Consider the following 22403-nt stretch of genomic DNA (forward strand, 5'->3'; position numbering starts at 1 on the left):
AAATGAGGCAACGCAAGAAATATGACGAAAAGATACTAAGAGCAAAGCCATACGAAGTGGGCCAATACGTGTGGGTCTTCCAAAATGTCATACCGCCCAAGGGAACAAAGAAACTACTAAGAAATGGAGAGGACCGTTCATGATTACGGAAGTACATCAACAAGGACGGTTCTATCGCTTGAGTACAGGGCGAGCAGCACATTACGAAAATCTGAAGCCTCACGTCCCGTCCCCGGAGGACTGGTGCCTACCAAAAGACATGGAAGGTCTTGAGTACCTGGTGGTGGAACCAGCGTGCGAAGTGAATGAGAAAGGCACTAGAGAGAAAAATGATGGTAATGAGAACTTGAGTTTGGACGACAACGAAAAGATAGAAGTGGAGTCGGATGCAGGTTCATTTGTAGAAGAAGACTGGAACGACCCAGAGCAAAACGAGGTACCGAAGTGGATGGAGCCGGATCGACCAACACCACCGGAAACCAGGACTGGCAATCGTAAACGAACAGGTATGAGGTACAATAGGTACGGGGATGACTTCTTGATCGATAAGATACAGCCAGACAAGTTGGGCGATGAACTACTAAGCGCAGGCGAACTGGAAGCCGAAGAGGAATGGCAGGTCATTGACGATGGTGGACATTATCCGCAGGATGATTACTCGACGCCAGAATTGGAGACGGATCTCGAGCAGAGTGAAATAGAAAGGAGGGAGAACACGAACTTGAGGATTCTAGAGTGGATGCGTGATGTCAAAGACGAGAGCCGCGAAGGACAAAGCATTCAGCAAATCGATGTATCAGCAGCAAATTACATGAAGACAGAGGACCCTCTTTTCGGATGGACAGCAACAGACAGGCCACTGGACATCCCCAAGGACAATTCAGACCCGACTACATCGACGGGGACGTCGATAAATATTTTTGTCCGGGGAGTGGGGGTAGGACTTACCCACACCGAAAACTTGATGATAAAGAAGCTCAAGGAAGTGAGGGAAACAAGCGGATTGGAACTGGAGGAAGAAGAACCAGAGCCTACCATAGGAAGGAATTTCAAAACGAAATTCGAAATACCCAATGAATACTCAGAGAACATCATGATAACGGATAGCGACTTCATCCTGTCAAACAGGACCAGCGCGATCTGCATCACGGCGGACATGAGTTTCAAATCAAGATTGGAGGCTGACTTCAAAAGAGAGTACCAGAACGTAGAGTTTCTGTTCAGACAGAGGCCAGGACTGGGAGGCATAGCAGCGCTTCCACCGTCAGTGGCACAAGTCCCGGGCAAATACCTCTGCTTCCTAGTAACGAGAGTCAACGACAGAAACACAATTGATCCCGAACACGTGATATTGGCACTGACAAGACTACGTGACTTCATGATTGAAAGAGGAATAGTGGAGGTCTCGATGCCGGTGTACGACCCAAACAGGGGCAAACTGAGCTCGAGGGAATTGTACGCTATCCTACATGTGGTCTTTGCAGAAACAGAGATAATGGTGCATCTTCACAAGAAGTACTACTTGAGCATCGCCTGAGTCGGGTACATGGAGGTATCAGGTCGGGTGTGAGGGAGGAGTCTTGAGTTAGGTACTGGGGTGCGGCGCAGGTAAAGGGATCTTAAGATGTGATTGGCATGACAATTGAATTTTAAAAGAAAGAATTGATGGTGCTAAAACATAAAATGAATCTGCATGTTCTTAAGGGAAAATCCAATCGAATTGCTTTAAGTGATATGAGAATGATAAGATTTTAACCATATGGGTAGAAGGGGGGTCTCTAGGTTAGGAACGTGACATGCTAAGTTTTAATGAGCTTTCTGTTTTCAGATCAAGTTTGAAAAACAAAGTTGAAAATCCAACTACACTCAAGCGAGTAACAGAAAGAGAGAATCTTGATTGAACACGCGATAATCCGAATCTACAGCAAGTACTTGCAAGAGAACAGTTCCAGGTAATTCTTGAGTTGGTAAGGTAATTCTTGAGTTGGTAAGGTAATTCTTGAGCTGGTTAACATCTACCTACATACATCCCGAAGTTACAAAGAATGGCAGACCGATTCTGGAACTCCGTGCCCGCGGCCCTGAGGAAGCCCACTCTTGATGAGCTATACAGGCGCCTGAGGGACTTGGACTATACCCAAATAGACGAGAGAATGGCGGTGATGCTGAATGCCATCCTCCAGTTGGAGGACCAGGGTGAGTGCAGGGAGTCTGCAACGGAGGCTGTCTTGATGATCGGCTACACCACCGAGGGAATATCGAACCAAGAACAGACCAGATGGTTGTCTTGGAATGTGGATGGAGGAGTAAGGGGTTTTGACTTGGCAAGGAATCCTGGCCTGAATAACAATACCGAATATGGCGCAGGGGAATTCCCACTACCGACTAGGCCAACAGTAAGGTCCACCAGCCAGAGCTCGAGTAGGGTGCCATCGATGTCACGAATGCAACAGACGACCGAGGCATATCCGGATCTAGGTGTTCTAAAGAAAGAGCTCGAGAAGACGCAGAAGGAAAGGAATAAGGCGAACCTCGATCGGGATCAGGCAAATCTGGATCGGGAGAAGGTTCAGCTGGAAAGGGACCAGGCGGTCAATGAGCGAGACCAGGCTCTGAGGTTGCTTGAGATACAAAAAGCTGAGCATCAACAGGATTTAAGGGTGCGGGAGAACGTCGCGAATCGTGATCAATTGAAGTCGGAGTTGGAAAGGATAGAACAGCGACAACGCGAGCTTGACGCACAGAAGGGAGCCAGGTCAAACGAACGAGTGGTGACCAGCTCGAGGCCAGAGTCGCGCATGGAGGTGGATGAAGCTCCCAGGGCTAGAGGACGGTTCAACCTTGACCGCGAGGCCAGAGAACACATGAGTGAAGGGTTGGAGGTCTGGATACCGAATGACGTGACGCCTTCCCTGCGCAACCTAGAGACACAACCTGTACGTCCCCTGATGGATGTGGTGTTACCAGGATATACCCCAACCTCGACCTCGAGTGGCAGTCAGGTGAGCGGCGCCTCATCGCGCCTGAAGGAGCTAGGCGAGAAATTGCAGCAGCAGAGTCGTGAAAGATCGACAAGGCCAGAGCTTCCCCCAACTTGGAGGGAACAGCCGGTCAGGAATGTCGTGATCGCAAGCTATAAGAAGAATACAGAAGGGAACTACCACAGGCACAATCGGCTGGACTGGAGTGCGGAACAGGGAGCCAGGAGGGACTGCTTCCATGACGCAGCCTGGGTGGAGTATCTAGCGCCACCTCGTGTGCCAGAGGGTGCAGTTCACCTAATTATAGGGGATAGCCTGGTGCGGGTGTTGACCCAGATACGGTCACATTGGCAGACAGGAGTCTTGAGTTTCGCTGGAGCTGCCACGCCACAGATGTTGGCAACCCTGGACATGCTAGGGATGACCAAAGTTTACACAGTGACCCTGATGGTTGGGACCAACGACGTGTCAAGGGGAGAAGCGAGGAAAGTAACGAGGTTGTGCGACAAGATGAGCTGCCTTCTTGAGGAACTGAGGATCCAGATGGACCCCATCCTGCTGACGGTATGCACGGTCCCCTACAACATGATGTTTGATCAGCACGCCCTAGAGATGAACCAGAAGGTGCGGAGCCTGAACAAGGTGATCCGAGACATACACCGAAAGAGTGTGCTTCCTCTCAGGCTGTTGGACATAGCAGAACGTATGGAGAAAAAGGGATTCCCTGAAGACACCTCAAAAGATGGAATCCATTTCGATAGGCCAAGGGGAGCGGAGTGGCTGAACGACGTCTTCCAGGAACACATAAACACGCTAGAGGCGGACCTGCTGGAGACAGCCCAATTCACTTTAGGACCACCTCCCAACCCACCATTCCTTGCCTCGAGGGCCTTGGCTGGTCGTTTGGGAGCGAGAGTTGATACTAGAGACAGTTCAAGGAGCAATCAGACCCGATTGCAGAGTGCCACGCCAATGGAGTCGGAGGAGGTAGAGTCATCAACACCTCCGGGCTCGGCGATGTCCTCTGTGGTGGTGGCAGATGGCAGGAGAGAAAAGAAGTCTATGGAGACTGCCCGCTTGAGATATCCTGAGAAGGTGAAGGAACTGGATTTAGAGAGTTTGGAATGCAGACGAGAGTTGGCGGAAACCCTGGGGATCGAACGAGTGTCGCACGAGGATTTGAATAGACATCATTGCGTAGACTGGTTGAAAGCTCACGAGGCGCACTTCTCGAGAGCGAAGCTAATGGAGACCACAGACCTGACTGGAATTCCCACAAAAACGATCATGGGACCCATTAACTACAGGCCTCTCAAGCTGTTGGGGAGTCCTGGACTTATAATAGAACCTCCCAAGCACCGAACTGGCATCGCCAGGATCAGGTTGGCAACCCCGGCGCAGTTAAAGGTGGTAGACAAGCTACTCAATCCGGGGGGAATGGAATTGCCTGATGCCGCTTACGAAGGTCCGAAGTTGGCAGAAGATCCCAGGTACGGGAAGCCCTGTGGTGGCACCCAACTGGCCAAAACTCTGGCAGTTTATGATAGAGCAGATCCAACTGCTGCAAGAGTAGTCATTGTGGCGGGATCGGACTTCGAAGGAACGTCTCCCAAGTTGTTCTGGCCGGAGACTCTGGTATACTCCTTGCCAGGAGCCGAATTGAACCAGATGTTGACTCTAGTGGCGGCAATAAAGTCGGAGATGCCCTGTGAACCTGAGCTGCTATTGTTTGCAGGAATGAATGATCACCTGCACGCGATGGGACTTCTTGAGCGACTGAAGGGCAAGGAGATTCCGACATCAAGGAAGATATGGGAGGCTATTCAGGCGTTATTTGCGGCGATGAATGAGGTACAAGAGAACGTAGCCTCGAGATTTGGGTCTAAGACGAAGGTGGTGTTTACCACATCCCCAGGATACGCAAATATGCCACCCGCCCTACAATTCGTGTACGCGGTCTTGATCCTGATAGCAGAAGGGAGTGAATGGCGGATTCTGATGGCAGCCCCCAATCGAGAGCTGGAGCCATCGAACTTGAGGCTTTACAAATCAGAATTGCCGGCGGCATGGGCTGACATATCTCATGCACTGAGGGGTTTTTACGGACTGGCCGACGTCCTGATTGTATTGGATGAGGTACTCTTGCTAGAGATATCGAACTTTGCTAGACAACTCAAGTTCAACCCAGTCATCGGGGACGACCACCCGGCGATAAACCAGTTGACGGCCAGCCTGTGGTTCCGGAGTATGGATGTGAAAGTCGCAAATTCCACCAGCAGGTCTAGAGGTCCCAGCAACGAGAGAAGAAATGTGGTCGAGACGGAGAAACAGTTAGAATCGATGAAATATCGCCTGACTCAAGAGAATGGCTGGTGGCCATTCCTGACACCAAGGCTGGAGAACGTCACGAATAAAACGAGGGAGGAAGCACCACTCCTCGTGAAACAAATCTGGAGTTTTCTAGAGAAGCAACTGGAGCTAGCTGAAACGAGAGACATGACGGTGGCTAGATTTGTCTCGGCCGCCAATGAAGTGACGATTGGAGGATTTTGGAGAGAGCACGCCAACGGCGAATTGAAGACTAGGAGAGATTACGAGATTCTCAAGTTCTTGAGTCCTTGCTGGGAGAAAGAATTCTTGGCAGGAGTGTTCGGCACCACGGCGACTATCTTCGGAGCCTTCGTACAGGAGATACTGGGCATGTCCATCAGCCTGCTCTTGGCCCTGTATTTGGTTTACCCCAGATACTTGTTCAACATGGGCCCAGCATACATGTTTAGTCGAGGAGTGGAGACACTTCGAGTTGATGGGTATCTGGCACTAGTACTCTTGACCCATGGGGAATTGGTGTCGTTTCATCGGTTAATGGAATATGGAGAACCTCTGTCTATGGGGAGAGTCCACACGAGCATTGAAACCAGCTCCTACAAGTGTGCCGCAGGGTTGAAGACACTGCTGGTGCAATACCTCATGATGCAGAATCGATACATGACGGGTGAAGATGAGAACCCAACCTCGAGAGAAGAATGGGAGAAGGCGAACAGAGGGATGCCTCTGTTGACGGACCTGTGTCTGGCAATGAGGTCGGACCCAATGGGGATAATCCGGGGTCTAGAGGAGGTGGTGACCTGCATCTATGGTCCAGCAGTGACGTACGCGTTTCCAGATCCCCTGGTGATAACGTATCGTCACTCGGTGACGCACTTGAGTCTCATCAGCGTACTGGATGGTACAGCGCTGAATTGGTGTCAGCAGGAGGTGCTCAGGGCGCGTATGAGCAACACGGTACTCTTCGGAAAAGTGAAAGATGCCGAGATGATGGTGTGCAACTTCAGGGGACAAATGCAATGTAGAATGGGAGGCAAGCGAGAGGGCCCCATTGAAATGTATCCAAAGTTTTGGAACCTAAACCCATTGACGGCCGACGGACGAGAAGTCTTGAGAATCCCCGCCTGGAAGGAGTGCTTTGCACTAGTCAAGAGGGAGCTGGAGGCCATAATGGAGAAAGAAATCCTACCAGCCACCATGCCTGAGTTCCCGACAGTCAGGAGGATGACCTTGGGAATGAATAGTCCCTTGGTGGTTCCCTCCATAATGGCGAAGATGATGACGGAGGAAACGCAGAGGCATTTCACGGATGGCTGGGATCCCCTGTTCATCGGCTACACGGCGGCAGTCTACTTCCACACCAGCGAGATGAAGGTAAATTCGTGGACGACGCAAGCGAAAAAGAGTAGAGGTTCGCAGCCCCCTGGATATGAAGTGCGGAAAGTCTTGAGGACTCTTGAGAAGGAAGGACTTGAGAATATGCTACCCATATGGGATGATGGCAGGATGATCGTGATGGAGGGGCACGTCGCATTGGTGGACGAAATGAAATTTGCCACGAGAAAATACAAGGCACCCTATGGCTTGGAACAAGTAGAAGTGACACAGGAGGGAACAGAGCTAGATGCAGCAGGTCAACTGCATGTAGCCCTGACGGAATATAAAAAGCTGGATCCTACGACACCGTCACCACTGTCTGTAGACACGCCTGGAGACAAGAGGAGTGGACCCGTTGAGGATCGATTCAAAAGAATTCTCGAGAGAAGAAGAAATGAATCAGAGGAAGAGAGTATGGATGAAACTCTCAGTGAAGCTGGAGAAGACATGGAGGTGGGGAATACGCCTGAACCAGGGCCATCAGGGGAGGAACTCACCACTCAAGAGCTGTTGAAAGACTTGAGCGAAGAGAATTGGGCAGATACTGCCACCCCACCTCTGAACCCGTCCCCGCGGAAGAACCTAGAGTTGCCATTGGCAGGTGAGACCTTCAATATGGGGATGTTACTCTTGAGCTCGGAGGAAAGGGAGAAGAACACGTTCGAAGGGAACAGGGACATATTCTTGGGATCTCTCGAGGATGACGCTTGGCAGGAGTTCCTGGAGGAATTCAATCGAGAAGTGGGCAGCGAGACGACGCTGGACAAGTTCAAGAAGGAACTGTGGGACGCAGTAGTGAGATTCGGGGAACCGCTCCTGATAGGAACGGGCCTGGATGAGAAAGCAAGAAAAGAGCTGCTGAACAAGCTAGTGGAGCTGAGGAACGCACGATCGAAGACTAGAAAAGAGAAATGTGAGGACAGCTCTACTCTGAAACAAAAAACTGTGGATAAAATGGTTGATGATATAAAAAGGGATAAGGTTGGGACTAGTAATATGATTAAAAGTACTAATATCCTTAAGGCTCGAGCAGGGGGGAGGCAAGAGTTGGAAGGAGTGGATGGAGAGGTCGAATCAATGATGATAGCCACAACACCCTCGAGCAGAGATGTGAAGACTCGCAAGAGGAAGAGAGAAGTGGAAGGATAGGGTAGTCCTTCAGTGGATGCTGTTTCGGAAGGAAACTTGAGAGAGACGGCGCCCATCGTTTTGGCTCGATGCAAGACGGCGGCATACAAGAACAGCTCGGAGCTCAGGAAACCACTTGAAGTAGAAAAGGAAATAGAGGTTTCCGCCAGTTCGACGTCAGAAGAAGACTTCAAGCCTCAGAAGGTAAACGTGAAGAGAGGTTCAACGAACGGACAGGTAGGGGAAGTGGAGATCGGCAAAGAATGGATCTCGAAGGCACATCAGGGCATGGGCAAGCAAGTGACGAGTGATCCATTGGAGAGGAACAAGACGAGGAACACTTCCCGGACGTGGTGGGTGGCCCTCGAAACATTGAAGGAAATGGAGGACTGCTTGAAGAAGTTGGACAGTGGAATAGCTCGCAAGCGACGCAATTGGGCCACCCAGCAAAAAGCCGAGGTTAATAAGATAGAGATGGCAAGTCATCTGAAGAGGTCCTGGCAGAGTTTGTTGAAGGATCATTTTGAAGAGGCGATGAGGACATCCTCATCAGCACCGCCACTGATGGCGAATCCCTTCGTTAGAACTGCGGGACAATTAATGTTCACCTGGAGTCTGGTGGGAATAGAGTTGGAGACATTGACCTCGTATGACAGGCTGAAGTTGGGAAGCAAGAAGCTAGAGGTGTATCAGGCACTGATGCAACACGTGGCCAGGGACAATTCAGGCTTGAGCCTGGCTAGAAGAAAAGATGCCACATGTTTCTTGAGATGGATAATGTCAATGATGTCTGATAGCACCATCCTGGCATGCCACCAGAGAGCAGGTGGAAGTAAAACCATGGAGAAAAGAGTCTCAACGATCATCTTGAACGTATATCAGAGTACAGGAATAGAGAAAGAAGATGGTTCCAGACTATCCTTAGAGAACCATCGAAAGCTGGACGAGGTACGGAGGTTCTCTAATAAGAAGTTCGAGGAAGAACATGATGTTCACCGTAACCTGGCCTCGTCAGAACAGTACTCGAGACTCAGTGAGAAGGGGGAATACCAATATGTGTCTGGAGTGATGGGAATAGCCTACAATCCCTTCTTAGCCTCGGAAGCTGGAGGAGCCCACAGAAACCATGAGGTAGCGGAGCTACTGAAGTTTTGGACAGAAAGAATAATGGAGATAGACGCGGTGGAGAAAGAGGGGCCGAGCCTGGGCCTGATTCTTGAGAAAACACCAGAGGTGATAAGCATACCGCGCTCAAACAAGAGAGTTGAAGTGAACATGGGCGGTGGAAATGGCTTGTTAACTACGAACTTGGGAGTGATATGGAAGCTACTAAGACCCTCCTGGTGTCCACATCCCCATGCGAGTCTAATCGAGGAAACCACCGAGCGAGTGAGGTTAGCACCAACGGAAGATGAAGATCTGGCGAAGTTGAGTGTGCTACATAAGCTAATCACGCCCCAGATGCAAGAGCCAAGCGAAAGGACGAGCGACCCCGGGTCAGCAAAGAAATTGGAGCCGGGTAGCTGTCTGGATTCGACGTGTGGGAACGGAGAGTACATCTGCGATGGACGGTCATGCGTCAGAATACTGTCGTTTCAAAAAGAAGACCTGGTCACTTGGTTCGAAGACATCACAGAAAGGGAGAAAAGTGAAGTGCAAATAATAGCGGAATGTTACGCGAGAACCACGGTGAATATAGCGACAGCTCTCGGATTCTTCTCGAGAATGTGTGGTCTGCAGGCACTGGAGAGACTGGAATCTGAACATCATTTAGTGACGGCGTTGAGCGTAGAATCATGGCCCGGGGTGTTGCAGGTGACTCAAAAACACATCCGGAGCTGGAAGGTTGGTCTTGAGGCGGAAATGGGATTTCCCATGAGCGAAGCTTATGGCTTGCCATTGAACGCGAAATCGCTGATAGGGTCAATGATGGCCAACTTGTGCGGAAGTCACTACCCGCTACACATGGCGATGGTGGAAGTGTCCAGCCAGAGAATACTGGTGGACAAGGCCTTCTCAGTGCCCAAGTGCGTGAGGTTGGCTCGGATGTCGCATCACTCGCACAAGTTGTTGAGAAAAATCAAAGGGACAGTACCAAAAGAATTGAGAGATGACTTAAGCGAAATCTGGGGAGAAGATCTTCTGAAGTTGGAAAGAGAAAACACAAGCGATCACGAGAGACAAAACGTGATCGGGAAACCTGTGGGAAGTACTCCGAACCTGGAAGACAACGACACGATGCACGAGAAAATGATGGAGCTTGAGCCTCTCTTGGAAGCCTCAGGGGAGCGTAATCTCAGGAGCATTGAGATCTCTCATGGGGAATGCCCATGCCACTGTTTGGCACAAACGGTGTGGTATCCAGATCACAAGAACCTTTGCCTGGTGTGGGATGTGGAAGAGATTCGGTCGATCGGACTACCGGATCACCGGCAGAAGGTGACGCTCTTAGTAGTGAGTACGATGTTAGCTCTGATGGATAGAAGAGAATATAACGAAGTATCGGGAGGCGACGACGCCAACGGCTGAGTCAATATACGCGATAGACTACAGCAGGAGACTCGAGTTGTTTGAGACTGCGTGCAAAGTATTCGCCATACCGACGGAAGTCAGGCACGTATGGAGTCGCTTGAGGTACTTTCCATGGTTTCGGGCTACACTGACGTCTTGGTTGTAAATGACAACGAAAGATCACATGAGAAAACATCAAAAAGAGTATCGACAGTTCCAGGCCGAGATTGGGCCGGAAGCTTTCAAGAGACCCCTGCTAACCCATCGTAATGCGATCACGACAGGATGGAAAAGAGTGGGTAAGATGTCTAGAGACAATACCAAAGCGAGGGAGTCGATACTAGAGGAAGACCTGGCGAAGAACGTGAGCTTGAGCCTGCACAACTCCTTTTGCTTGAACCGAGAAGCTAGGGTGAAGGCACTACCCAACCAAGCAAAGAGGTTGCAGGAGCAGAGAGAATGGATGCGATCCTATGAACAGCTGAAGGCTTGGGAGGAGATTGTGATTAGTTCCGATGATGAAGAGGAACTGTTGAGACAGTTTGCCGCATCTAGCACTTCAGGATGCAGTACCTCCAAGGCGAAGAGTACGAGATGAATGGGCAAATCGGATGGATCTTGAGTCTTGAGAGGGAAGGGGGGCTTGAGCGTGGATCCGAGTGAAACTTGGATTCACGAAAAAGAAATTTTAACAAAGCAAATATTGTTACTAATATACTATATTTATTATATAAATCGAAATGCTGCATGACAATTTCCTGATTGAATAGGACAAAAGAGATTTTAAAATCATTGGCTTGAAAAGCGAAAATTCAAGGGTGCAGGTGTATGCAGATTTTGGTTGCTGTTTAGCAATAGTGTGAAAATTTTAAATGGCTGTGAATTTTGGGGTGTAGATAAGCTTAAATCTGCTGCAAACTTCTGTAAATGACCACTGGCACTGTATCTTGAGCAACACTCGGTTTTTCTGGGACTCACTGGCAGAAGACAGCGCGCGATGAGGACATCGATCTCGAGTCCGGGGAGTATGTGCCAGTCGGTCATATTTGGAAGTTTGACCTTGAGAGAAGCAAAAAAAACACTTGATTTTGGAGTGAAACTTAATTTTTCAAAATTTCGAATGGAACCTGTCATGCACGATTTTCTCGCGAGAACTGAAAATCAGAAAAAGAAGTTAGAACAATTTCAGAACGATTGAGACACACACGCGGGAAAGTTGTAAGAAAAAGCAGTAGGAAATTGCTATTCGCAATTTCCATCACTATAATAATCGAGAGTAGAGCTGTCCCATCTGTGACAGAGACGAGAGCATTCCCTCGAATTGGATTATAGCGACTGGAGTATTATTCGGAACTGGACTAGAGTGAACCTTCGGTGGAAAGGTGGACAACTTGAGTGTCCTAATGGTTCACAAGAAAACTATTGTCTGGAGTATAAACTCGTTCTCATTGTTAAAACTACAAAACATTAGACTCATTTAGTTACGTTATTTAATTCTTGAGTTAACTACCGACTGGATTATTTCCCACTTCTTGAGCGTGCTACTATGTGAGTACAAATTTAAATTCCTAGAGTGTGTTTTATAATTGTTATGTTGAGGTAAGGCGAGTTTTAGGTTGATCCATCTGAAATGGATCAAAGTTCCACTGTCTAATAAAAAAGCAACTTAACGGATTGTTCCAACCCGGTTTTTAACGGCGTTCATGTATTTTGGGTATCTAGAGACCTAAGTATGGGGACGTTTCTAATTCTAGAGTGGGGGGATATTTTAGTAGTAGCCTTTAAGCTGTAACGGGTCGTAGTCTCATGTCACAAACGAACCGAACTGGCTCCGACCGTTCTTGAGGTAGAAAAACACAAGAGATGGTGTCCCTGACCCTTGAGCCAGTGGTTATAGGGCCTATTTTTCTTAAGCCTCATGTGTGACTGCAGTAGACGAATGTTACATATATTACTATTGTTTTTGTTCAGTAGATAAAAATCATCATCTCCATCAAAGATGGATCAACCCTTTCCCTCACTCCTAGCTTCTTTTTCTCTGAAAATGAATCTAGATGCTAATTAAGTTTAACTCAGGGCATGACCAGGAAGCTAAAAGTTTATATCGAACAGTTTGAGTTCCGAGCCCGAGACCCCTCCGGATTCTGGAATCCGTGGAAATATCACTCCTGCTTCTTTACTGAAGGCTAGACACGCCGTCCCATCACCCTTTCTTTTTCTCTTGTTCTACGTTGTAAAGATTGTAACAGCACAATCGTTACAACTCGGAATGGTTCCTGAAAATCTCCAATTACAATTTCAATCTGTTGTCGTTTTCACGTAGTTGTTTTCACTGCGACTATTGTTGTTGTGTTTCGCCGTTTCAGTCAGTGCGAAATAATAAAAGGTTACGTGTCGTTCATGTCCAAAATGAAATTTTAAAAATTAGCATATCAGTTGTAACTAACCCTTCCCGATTTGTCCAATCGTTGAAATAACGTCGCTAATTCTTTAAAATCATCAATCTTCCCAGTTCGACGTTCTTTTTTCTGATCGAAAATATTCGATTGCGAAGCTGCATTTTCGTACATTCTGGTCGCATGTCACGTGATGAAGGGACTGACCTTCTGATTACCCCTAAAAAAGTTCAGCTTTTTTTTGTTCAAGCACTTGATGTTATACTATTAGAAATCACCTGGCCATCAATGTGGAACTTCTCTATCTTACACTTAATCAGAAGTCACAATGAACCAAGGACATGGAAAACTAACGACCGATATGTTTTTTGACCAATTTTTTCTCTTGGAGCGTATTGTTTTAATTTTTTTGTACCCCTTAAAAATTATTCCCATCTAAGAAAATTATTTTATAAACCTTGAGCAACATCGGTTCAGGCAAAATCAAAGCACCGTTACTCAAATGCTACCTTATTTTGATGTGGTCGGTAGCAACATCGATTCCAATATTCTTGGTGTTTCTGTCGTTCGATTGAAATGAAATTGTTGATTCCCTGACAAAACCATATCTTGTTAATGAAACTTCGAAAGCTCGGTTTCGGCAAAAATTGACAGTATACAAAGTTTTGAGATAAACTGATCTATTTGGCTATTCAGTTATTTAGGTTTCCGGCGTCTCACAAGGAAGTGTTTTGGGATCCCCATTTTCCATTTCATTCATAAATGTTTTTTTCGTGTCATGTTTCAAACAAAAAGAGTTTTTTCTACTGCGATGGCTTGAAATCGGACTCCTGTTTTGGTCCTCAATCAGTTTAGTTCGATGTAAGTAGATTATCAGAGTGTGCGATGTGCCAGTCGGTCATATTAAAGAAATGCTTGGTTCAAATGGGGTTTTTTAAATTTTTAAATTGGACTTGTCATGATCAGCTTCCTCGCAGTAACTGGAAATCAAAAGCCGAAAATCAAAACAACTGGATTTATAATTGGGGGAAATGCGATCGAAAAAACAACGTTGAGTACAAATGTTATTCGCATACTGAATTTTTTTTAAGGGTTTTTAAAACCCAGTAACGTAAACTAATAGTTTCATAGGTTCTCAACCCTGTGTTGAATGGTTTTCTCCTGTTTTAGGCAAGGTTTATTGGTTACAGATATCGATTATCAGAAAATCGGAAATATTTATAAAATCGGATCATATATGAGACAGTACTTTGATTTCAGATATCCAATTCAGCTAAATTTGATGTCAGATATCTGGATTATTCTGAGAAAAAAAATTAATTTAAACGAAAAGTTGTTTAAAATTATTTTAATTATCTTTGAACTGGGTTTTTGTCTATTAGTTTGGCTAATAAATTGAGGTTAGAAAGAATTATTATTTTTTGAAACTAACATTTTTCTATCAATTCAGAGAGAATTTTCCAAAGTTAAATTCTAATTGATATATTCTATCCCATAAATATCTGTTTTTTTTATGATCCTCTAATTCTCTGTCACCTTGTATCTCACTTTCTACGAATTTCTTATCTTGCCATTGCCAATATCCGGCCTTTTTATTTGATAGATTTCCCATATGGTACTCTCTTTCACTCCCGGTGCTATCTTGGTTTCATGCTTCAGTTGTTGTTTTCAAAGCAGTAGAAGTCCAAAATAGTTACATACAGTTTTCAGTTAATAGATAAATATCAGGTATCAAGTGGAGGAAATAGGCCAGTAAGATAATGAGATACAGATAGTCAGAAAGTCATATCCGAGAACCCCGGTTTTGGGTATGCAGATGCGTAGTCATGAGTCGTGCTTTTTGCTATCTAGCCGGTGGAAGTGATAGCTTTCGACTTTCAATATCACCAGCGCATAAAAGAAGGAGCATAGAAATGTTATAAAACGACAACTTTGATCTGAGTTTAAACTTGCGTGACCGCAGTTCTTGTCGTGATTGTGGATCAGGTTTCTCGCGAGCCAGCAGCAGCATGTGAGTAGATCCAACAGGGCTGTGACCCCTCCTACGTTAGGCATGCAATTGTTTGCCTCTTTCTTCTCGACCGTGTTTCTGGTTTTAGCTTTCAACCGTGTGCAGAACGGTCACAGCCCTGTTGGATCTACTCACATGCTGCTGGCTCGCGAGAAACCTGATCCACAATCACGACAAGAACTGCGGTCACGCAAGTTTAAACTCAGATCAAAGTTGTCGTTTTATAACATTTCTATGCTCCTTCTTTTATGCGCTGGTGATATTGAAAGTAATCCTGGCCCGGATTAACGCTGCGGAGATCTTAGTCGGGTCGTCTGTGGCCATCTCGGACCTAACCTCCGGTATCTATGATGCTTCTATCCTCAAAGTTGACAACGATCGCTTCTTTGCTCACTTTCGTGGTTGGAATAAAAGCTATGACTCCTGGGTCAACCTTGATCAAATTTTCCGGCTCCCTGATGGTTATGTTCCGATAGGCCGGAATTCTCGCGGTCCTATTTGCCTTCTCGCGCCTCCTGTCTCCAGCCCTATCTCTGTCGCTTTAACGAGTTCTCCTTCTCGGGATGCTCCTGTTAGCTCTGGCCTCTCTCAAGGGATGTCAAGTATGACGATCTCGGCTGAGCTCGCCGTAAGCGCTGTGCCGGATCTTTCTGACGTCATGTCTTCCAGAGTTGACACTGTCCGGTTCGTTCCAATTTCTCTTCGTAACGAGTGGTCTGAGGTTGTTGGTCACGCCCTTGACAACTGCGCCACCGCTCCGGACAATCTGAAAAACTGGACTCGGTTGCTCATGCTCCCCAAATGTATCTTGAAAGCCCCTCGCCGCGGAGGCAAGTCTCACGCCGCTAATAACTGCAGAGACATTCGCCAAAGAATCAAGTCCTGGAAGGAGGGCAATATCTCGGACCTCTGGTCTAACGCTACCAAAAGACCTAAAGAGCGAACGAACAAAAACAGCAAACCTTCTCTTGACTTTAATGTCCGCAGAGCCAAAGAGCTAGCAGGCCTCGGTCAGTTCGGCAGAGCAGCTAAAGCCCTGTGTTCCGATGGCCTCGTGTCCAAAAGTGACGAGTCGCTAAAGGACCTTCGCAGTCTTCATCCTTCCGCTGACCCTCTTGTCTTTTCTGGCCGGGATGAATCCCCTCTTGCCTACCAATTCGAATCTGAGTTCGTTCATAAGTCTCTCAAAAGTTTCCCGAGCGGCACTGCTGCCGGTCCTTCGCGCTGGTTTCCTGAGCACTTTGTTCACGCCGTTGAGTGCCCCACTCCTCAGACTGCTGCCAGAACGTTAGAGTCTCTCAACAGGGTTGTTAATATCCTCGCTGCCGGGCAAGCCCCTTCTAGTCTCTCTCCGTGGCTGTGCAGTGCGAATCTCTTTGCCACCGCTAAACCCAAGGGTGGTGTCAGGCCTATTGCGGTCGGCGAAGTGCTCCGAAGGCTCACTGCTAAATGCCTTGCTAAAGCCGCCAACGCTGAAGCTCGTGATTTTCTGTGTCCTCACCAGCTTGGAGTCGCTACCAGTGGTGGCTCGGAAGCCATCGTCCACGCTACTAAAATGACAGTCAAAAAGTGCTCGGAACATGGTCACCAGGGCGTCTTAACAGTGGATTTTGAGAACGCTTTCAACACGCTAGACCGCACCGAGATCCTCCTTCAAGTTCGCAACCGTCTTCCCGGTCTCTCCGCCTTTGTTGAGTTTACCTACGGTCACCACAGTCATCTGCTGTTCGAGGATGTCATTCTCAACAGCGAGAAAGGAGTTCAACAGGGGGATCCGCTAGGGCCTCTCATTTTTGCGGTCACCCTGCACTCTCTTGTCGAATCTCTCAAGTCGAAAGTCCCCGGTCTCACCCTCAACTGCTGGTACCTTAATGATGGTATTTGTGCCGGCGACGAAGACTCCTTGCTCAAGGCTCTCGAACTCATCACTTCCACCGGCTTGCATCTCGGCCTCAATGTCAAGCACAGTAAGTGTGAGCTGTGGGCCCCTGTGGAATTCTCCTCCATCCCCGTTTCTATCCCGAGAGCAGCGTCTAATGGCTTCGAGCTTCTTGGCGCCCCCATTGGTGATACTGAGTTCTCAGTTAAAGTCCTGGACAAATGCATCTCGAAGGCCACCAAATGTCTTGAAAAGTTACCTCTTCTTGATGACCCCCAGCTCTCACTTGGCATCACTCGCACTTGCCTTGCTGCTCCCAAGCTGACGTACTCTCTTCGCACTCAGCCGCCCTCTCAGCCTGTCGCAGCTTCCCTGCAAGTTTTTGATGAACTCCTCCGCGATGCTCTTTCTGTCATAGTTGGCTCACCTGTTCCTGATCTTGCCTGGTCCCAGTCTTCCCTGCCTATCAAAGATGGCGGACTTGGCATCCGGCAAGCTCGCGACCAACACATCCCTGCCTTCCTAGGGTCTTCGTGTCAGTCAGCTCATTTGGTCTCGTTTCTTACCGAATGCGACATCACTGATACGCCGGAGTTCCTGCGTGCCTCGAACGACTTCCGTGAACAGTCTGGAAGCGTTAACACTCCCGGTTTTACTCAAGAAGCTTTCCAAGAGAAACTCGATAAGGCCACCTACAACGCTTTCTTCTCGTCTCTTCCCGATTCCCGCGAGCAAGCTCGTCTTCAGTCGCTCTCTCTGCCTTACGCCGGCGCTTGGCTTACCGCAGTCCCCATTAAAGGTCTTGGCCTGCACCTGCTACCTGCTGAGTTCCAAGCTGCTGTCAGATACCGCCTTGGTCTTCCTGTGTTCGCGTCTGCTCGTAGGTGCCCCGCGTGTCCGTCTGGCATTCTGGACGTCCTCGGGGACCACGCTGTCGCTTGTGGGGGGAGTGGTGGCCGGATCTCCCGTCACGACAGGCTACGGGACATTATTTTCAATGCTACCTCGGCAGCCTCTTTAGCCCCCATCAAGGAGCAACGGAACCTCATCCCTGGAGAACGGTCCAAACCCGGCGATATTTTTATCCCTACTTGGAGCGCTGGTCGCCCAGCTGCTCTCGACGTCACCGTGACATCCCCGCTGCAGTTATCTCTTCTCTCTCGTGCGGCGGAGACCCCCGGGGCGTCCCTGGAAGTTGCTGAGGACCGCAAATTTTCGAAACACGAGAAAAACTGTGAGGAACAAGGAATCAGTTTTTTTCCCGTTAGCAGTCGAAACGCTCGGGGGTTGGTCCGCTTTAGCTATCAAAACCCTCAAGTCAGTTGCTATCCTCGCTGATGCCAGACGTTCTGGTTCACGTGACGCTCGTGTTGCCCCAGTTCGCCTTCTCCAGAGCCTCTCAGTGTGCCTCATGAGAGGAAACGCCACTATGATTGTCAGCCGGGCCATCTAGTCTTGTGCAGTTTATTACGTTTTTTTTTTTTTTTTTTTGCCTTCCCAATTCTGGTGCTCCTTTGTTCCTTTTAAGTTCTGTATTTAAGTTTAGTTGGCTTCTACTTTTTATATTATCGCGTCAGTATCCAACGGTGCTACTTTTTCTTTTGAGAGTTTCTGTAAATTTCAATTTCTGTTATTAATTTGAATATCATTTTTATATTAGTTTTTTAATTAATTTTTTGTATTTGCCTATGAATTAGAGTCACCAAGATTCACCCTTGATCAACTCATCACCTGAAACAGTTATTGTTCCCAAGAACTTGACCTGACTCTAAAATCAAGCTTGATGTACTAACGTTTTTCTGGAATGCTTGAGGCATTCTGGAAGGTTCTTTTTTATCAAATCCAAGACTCTAAGCGGTTTTGCAACTTTGCTTCGAAGTGTCGCGTCCTATTCAAATTCTTTGGAACAAGTACGGTTTCAGTCGAACCTTTGAGACTTTTTATTCATAGGCAAGTACAAAAATTGCCACTTCTTTTTTGTTCAACAAACAGAAATTTTGTTACTCAGAAAAGTACTTGGTAAAACAAACTCGTCAGATATGGGCGAGTTGAGTTTAAGCGCTAGAAAAGTTTAAATGTGATGATATTTTCTTTGTACGCGCGCACAGATTCACACATGTAGACACTTTGACGTATTTAAGCGCAGTATCAGGAATTTACTCTGAAAAGTGCCTGTTTTCAATGTACACTTTGGACAACATTTCCTTCGATATTCATTTAAATTTTTACATTGACCGAGAGCAAATGATCCGAGCTACCATGTATGAAAGTATCAATATTTGGTTTGAATGACTTACTAATTTAATCCGGATCTGAAAATGCCAGTTTCCTCATCTGCATTTAGTTGTTTATTCTTCGCGTGAAAAAGTAAGAAACATTTGAAATCAGTAGTTTTCAAACTGATTGTTTCCATTTTCTCTCTGAAAATGTTTCGCGTCGCATGAAGAATTTTTCTACTCCGCTTAATCAAGAAAGACTTCACTACGATGCAAAACTTAGTGCAGATGAGGAAAACTGACATTTTCAGACCCAGATTAGTTGGTAAGTCATTGAAACCAAATATTGATACTTTCAAAGATGGTAGCTCTGATCATGTGCCCTTGGTCAATGTAAAATTTTACTGAATTTCGAAGTAAAGGTCTAAAATGTACATTGAACTCTCGAAGAGGCAGAGTCGGCCCTCCCTAATATTCGTCTCTATTTAATGAAAATATGTTCTCAAACGTATAGCTTGAAATATTTTTTAAATCGGAATTGACAGATGTTCAATTGCTAAAATTGCGAGCGACCAAATTTGCCTAGTGGTGTTTTATGTCGCATTCACTGATCAGCATTAGGACCTCTAGTCATACTGATTTTTTTTAAAAAAAGCTAGTCTTTTGTAAATATTTGAAGTTTTTTTTTATAAGATTTTATTAAAATAGATTTATCATGACCTCGATGTTTTTAAACTGAGTATGTGATACCTTTAAATTTTCAAATAATGTAATTTCCATTGATCAAATGGAAGTCCTCTGTGATGAGACTGGTTCTTGTGATAGAAATCAGTGCGATCTGCAAACTCGGCCTCTGCCACACTGTTGAATGATGCTGTGTTTGTGTTCTGCAATTGAGGTGACCATAATCCCTCCGGAGGGCTCGCTGGATGAAGGACTTGATCCACTATTAGCTTCGACTGTTGCGATTGGCTCAGGTGAACACTAAGCTGGGCACTTCGAACGAACTGAAGCTCAAATAGAATGTCCTTTATTGTTTTTAGTAGTTCAGGCACTAAAATACAAACAGGAAAATTTCTAGAAAATATAATTATGCGACTTACTATGAAAGCAAGAAATAGTAAACCAATTGATTTGCTCTGCATATCCTGGCTTCTAATCCAGTGCTCTGCTGAAATTTCGCTGAACAAAGCAATTTTTGTTTTCTAATAGTTGGAAGCATTTTGATCAAGCTTAATGGGCGATGAACAGCTTGCCCTTTAAAAAAATTTCAAGATCATGATATGAATTCAAGACAAGGTTAACAGTATCTTACGCAAATTGACAATGCCTCCCATACTCCTCTGTTCTTGCTCAGTTAGGTGCAGATGATTGAGTCGCGACAACTCCACAACAGAGTCATACGGTGATGTCATTCGGGACAGTGACACGAACTTGTCCTGGAGTTCCTTCTTTTCATGGGCTGTGAGACCATCCAACAATTCATGCGCACATGTAGCAATTCGGGAATAAAGGTGAAGCCACTGCTGCACCAGAACTCTGCGAGTAACAAAAGCCGATAAATAAAGCCTTTCAGTTCCCATAAGTGTTCCTCATTGTTCCGACCATTGAAAATGGGGAGGAACTTTGTATTCGGGTGTGTATTAGTTTTTTTTCCTGGCATATAAGGTACGACAAATAATCATCGGAGTGGGTCGAGTGATATATCAAATAAAAGAATTTTTTGTCGTGACATTAAAAAAATCCCAGTTTCGAGAAAAATCGGTGTTTTGAATATTTTTTGTCTAATTTCAAGCAAATAAAGCGAGCGCCCAGGTTTGTAATATGCTTATAATAATTAGTTTGGTTATTTTGAAACTTTTAAAACTAACTTTTATTTAAAAGTGAAATTATTTATCGAGTATTTTTAAGAGTCTTGGGAATAAAAGTTTAAGAAATTTTTTGTTTTTAATAAATTTTGTCTTTATTTTGGAAAAATAATGTCAAATATCCTTACTTTTTATCATCAAAGATCTAGGCTTTCGTTCAGATTCTCTCACCCGTCAAATTCAAAAGACCACACCATTTGAAAAAAGCCCCTGTAGTTTGGCTGGAATATTCTGTGCTAATTGCACAGCAACTGGCTATCCTTGTTTCGTCTTTATTTGCTTTTTGGTCTTTCTTTTTTCATTCTCTCTTAGGCCTTGCCTTTTTGGGGAATTTCGATGTCATGCTTTTTGCGGTAGCCGGGTCACACTTGAGGAGGCTGATGACACTTCAACCCTTCCAACAATGATTGAACTGGGATTCAAACCCATGGTTTACGTGTTAAAGGCCGACATCACGGGCGCTGTCCCAATAACTTCAATTACCTTTATATACAGGAACAAAACTTCCTCGAAACAAAAAGATTCAATGTGAGAATTTTTTGAATCTTAGAATAGATATACGAGATTTTCAATTACGGCGATACAATTAAAATTAAGTTCAACAAATTACACGAAAAATACAACGCTGGTTTAATTTATTCGGACAAATCGAACAAAACTCATAAAGTTAGGTTTCCTCAAGTTGGGTTAATGTCTGGCTAAATTAGACGAAGACAAATTTTGCTAAATTTTTAACAACTAGAAAAAGAATGTTTTCGTTCGATTAGTTTGTTTAGAAGTTACGCAAAATTACCGAGTCAATTGTGGCAAGAAAGAAATCAAAGTTAGTCTACTCAGCCCAAAAGAGTTTAGGAACGACGGTTAAATAAATTTTTTATACAGTGGTTCATTTTTGGTTTGAAAATAAACTGTGTTTTCAGACGTTATACCCCTGATTAAAAAGTTTGTAGTTTTTTAAAAGAAAAATGGGCCCTGCGGTTTTCTTCATGTGAAAACAATTTTATCAGAATAGTATGAGTTGCATGCGCAATCGATCTTTAATTGCGCTTGTGATTACTAAGTGTTATCATATAATGAACGTTTTGTGATTAATTTGATTGTAAAAGAAAATTTAAAACTTGTTTTTGTTTGTCTTCTGAACTCAGTGAATATCGACTAAGGAATATTGACTATGGCTATGATGTGAATAAGTTTAAGCTTGCCTTTCTGAAGATCCGTCTGTCAGATATGAGTCTTGGAATCTTGCTACATCATCCACACATTTGAAGTATGTAGGTGATCCACCCATGTAGTGTTGTTGAAGTTGCAGACTCTTCAGAAAGTGGAAAATCTGGCGCGAAAATGTGTTCCATTCCAGTTCTAACTCTTTCGACTTTTCTCTCAATGAGTTTATGAAAGTTAAACTATCGGCCATTTTGGTTCGATTTTTTTCGACGTTTTGTGTGTCAAATAAAAGATAGCTTCAATGTTTAATTCAGTTTTCTTTGCATATCTCAGCAGAAAATGTTCGTTCGATTGGATTTTGCTGGCCAGAAAATTACAATGAACGCGATAGAGTAGATTTTAAAATCACTTGAGTACTCAAGTAGAATCAAGCTAAATCAAATTCAATTTATTTTCTCATCAAAACTAACCATAGACAGAAGTACATGTAGACAGTACATTATCACAAGATCTGTTATGAAGACCGGAATGATTTACACGTTAA

The 22403-nt window shown here is 45.6% G+C and overlaps 2 protein-coding genes across 3 annotated transcripts in view; one reads left to right on the top strand and one right to left on the bottom strand.

Moving 5' to 3' along the window:
• Window positions 1-22403, top strand: part of LOC134851253 (uncharacterized) — a 425551-nt gene that overhangs the window by 81266 nt on the left and 321882 nt on the right. The window lies entirely within an intron of this gene.
• Window positions 19549-22231, bottom strand: LOC134851667 (uncharacterized). The gene is made up of 3 exons (XM_063867849.1): window positions 21898-22231; window positions 20143-20366; window positions 19549-19881 (listed from the first exon to the last, which is right to left on the bottom strand). The coding sequence occupies exons 1-3, from the start codon at window positions 22107-22109 to the stop codon at window positions 19580-19582; spliced, it is 738 nt and encodes a 245-aa protein (XP_063723919.1). The 5' UTR covers window positions 22110-22231; the 3' UTR covers window positions 19549-19579.

The sequence above is a fragment of the Symsagittifera roscoffensis genome, chromosome 7, assembly GCF_963678635.1.
Source record: "Symsagittifera roscoffensis chromosome 7, txSymRosc1.1, whole genome shotgun sequence".
Classification (NCBI taxonomy): Eukaryota; Metazoa; Xenacoelomorpha; order Acoela; family Convolutidae; genus Symsagittifera; species Symsagittifera roscoffensis.

Bases quoted from the DNA above. Each gene is read 5' to 3' on its own strand.
- LOC134851667 (XM_063867849.1), bottom strand. From the start codon at position 22,109: ATGGCCGATAGTTTAACTTTCATAAACTCATTGAGAGAAAAGTCGAAA. The intron at 20,367-21,897 runs GCAAGCTTAAAC...TGTTACTCGCAG, and splicing joins ACAGACGGATCTTCAGAAAG to AGTTCTGGTGCAGCAGTGGC. The intron at 19,882-20,142 runs GTAAGATACTGT...TTTGTATTTTAG, and splicing joins GGGAGGCATTGTCAATTTGC to TGCCTGAACTACTAAAAACA.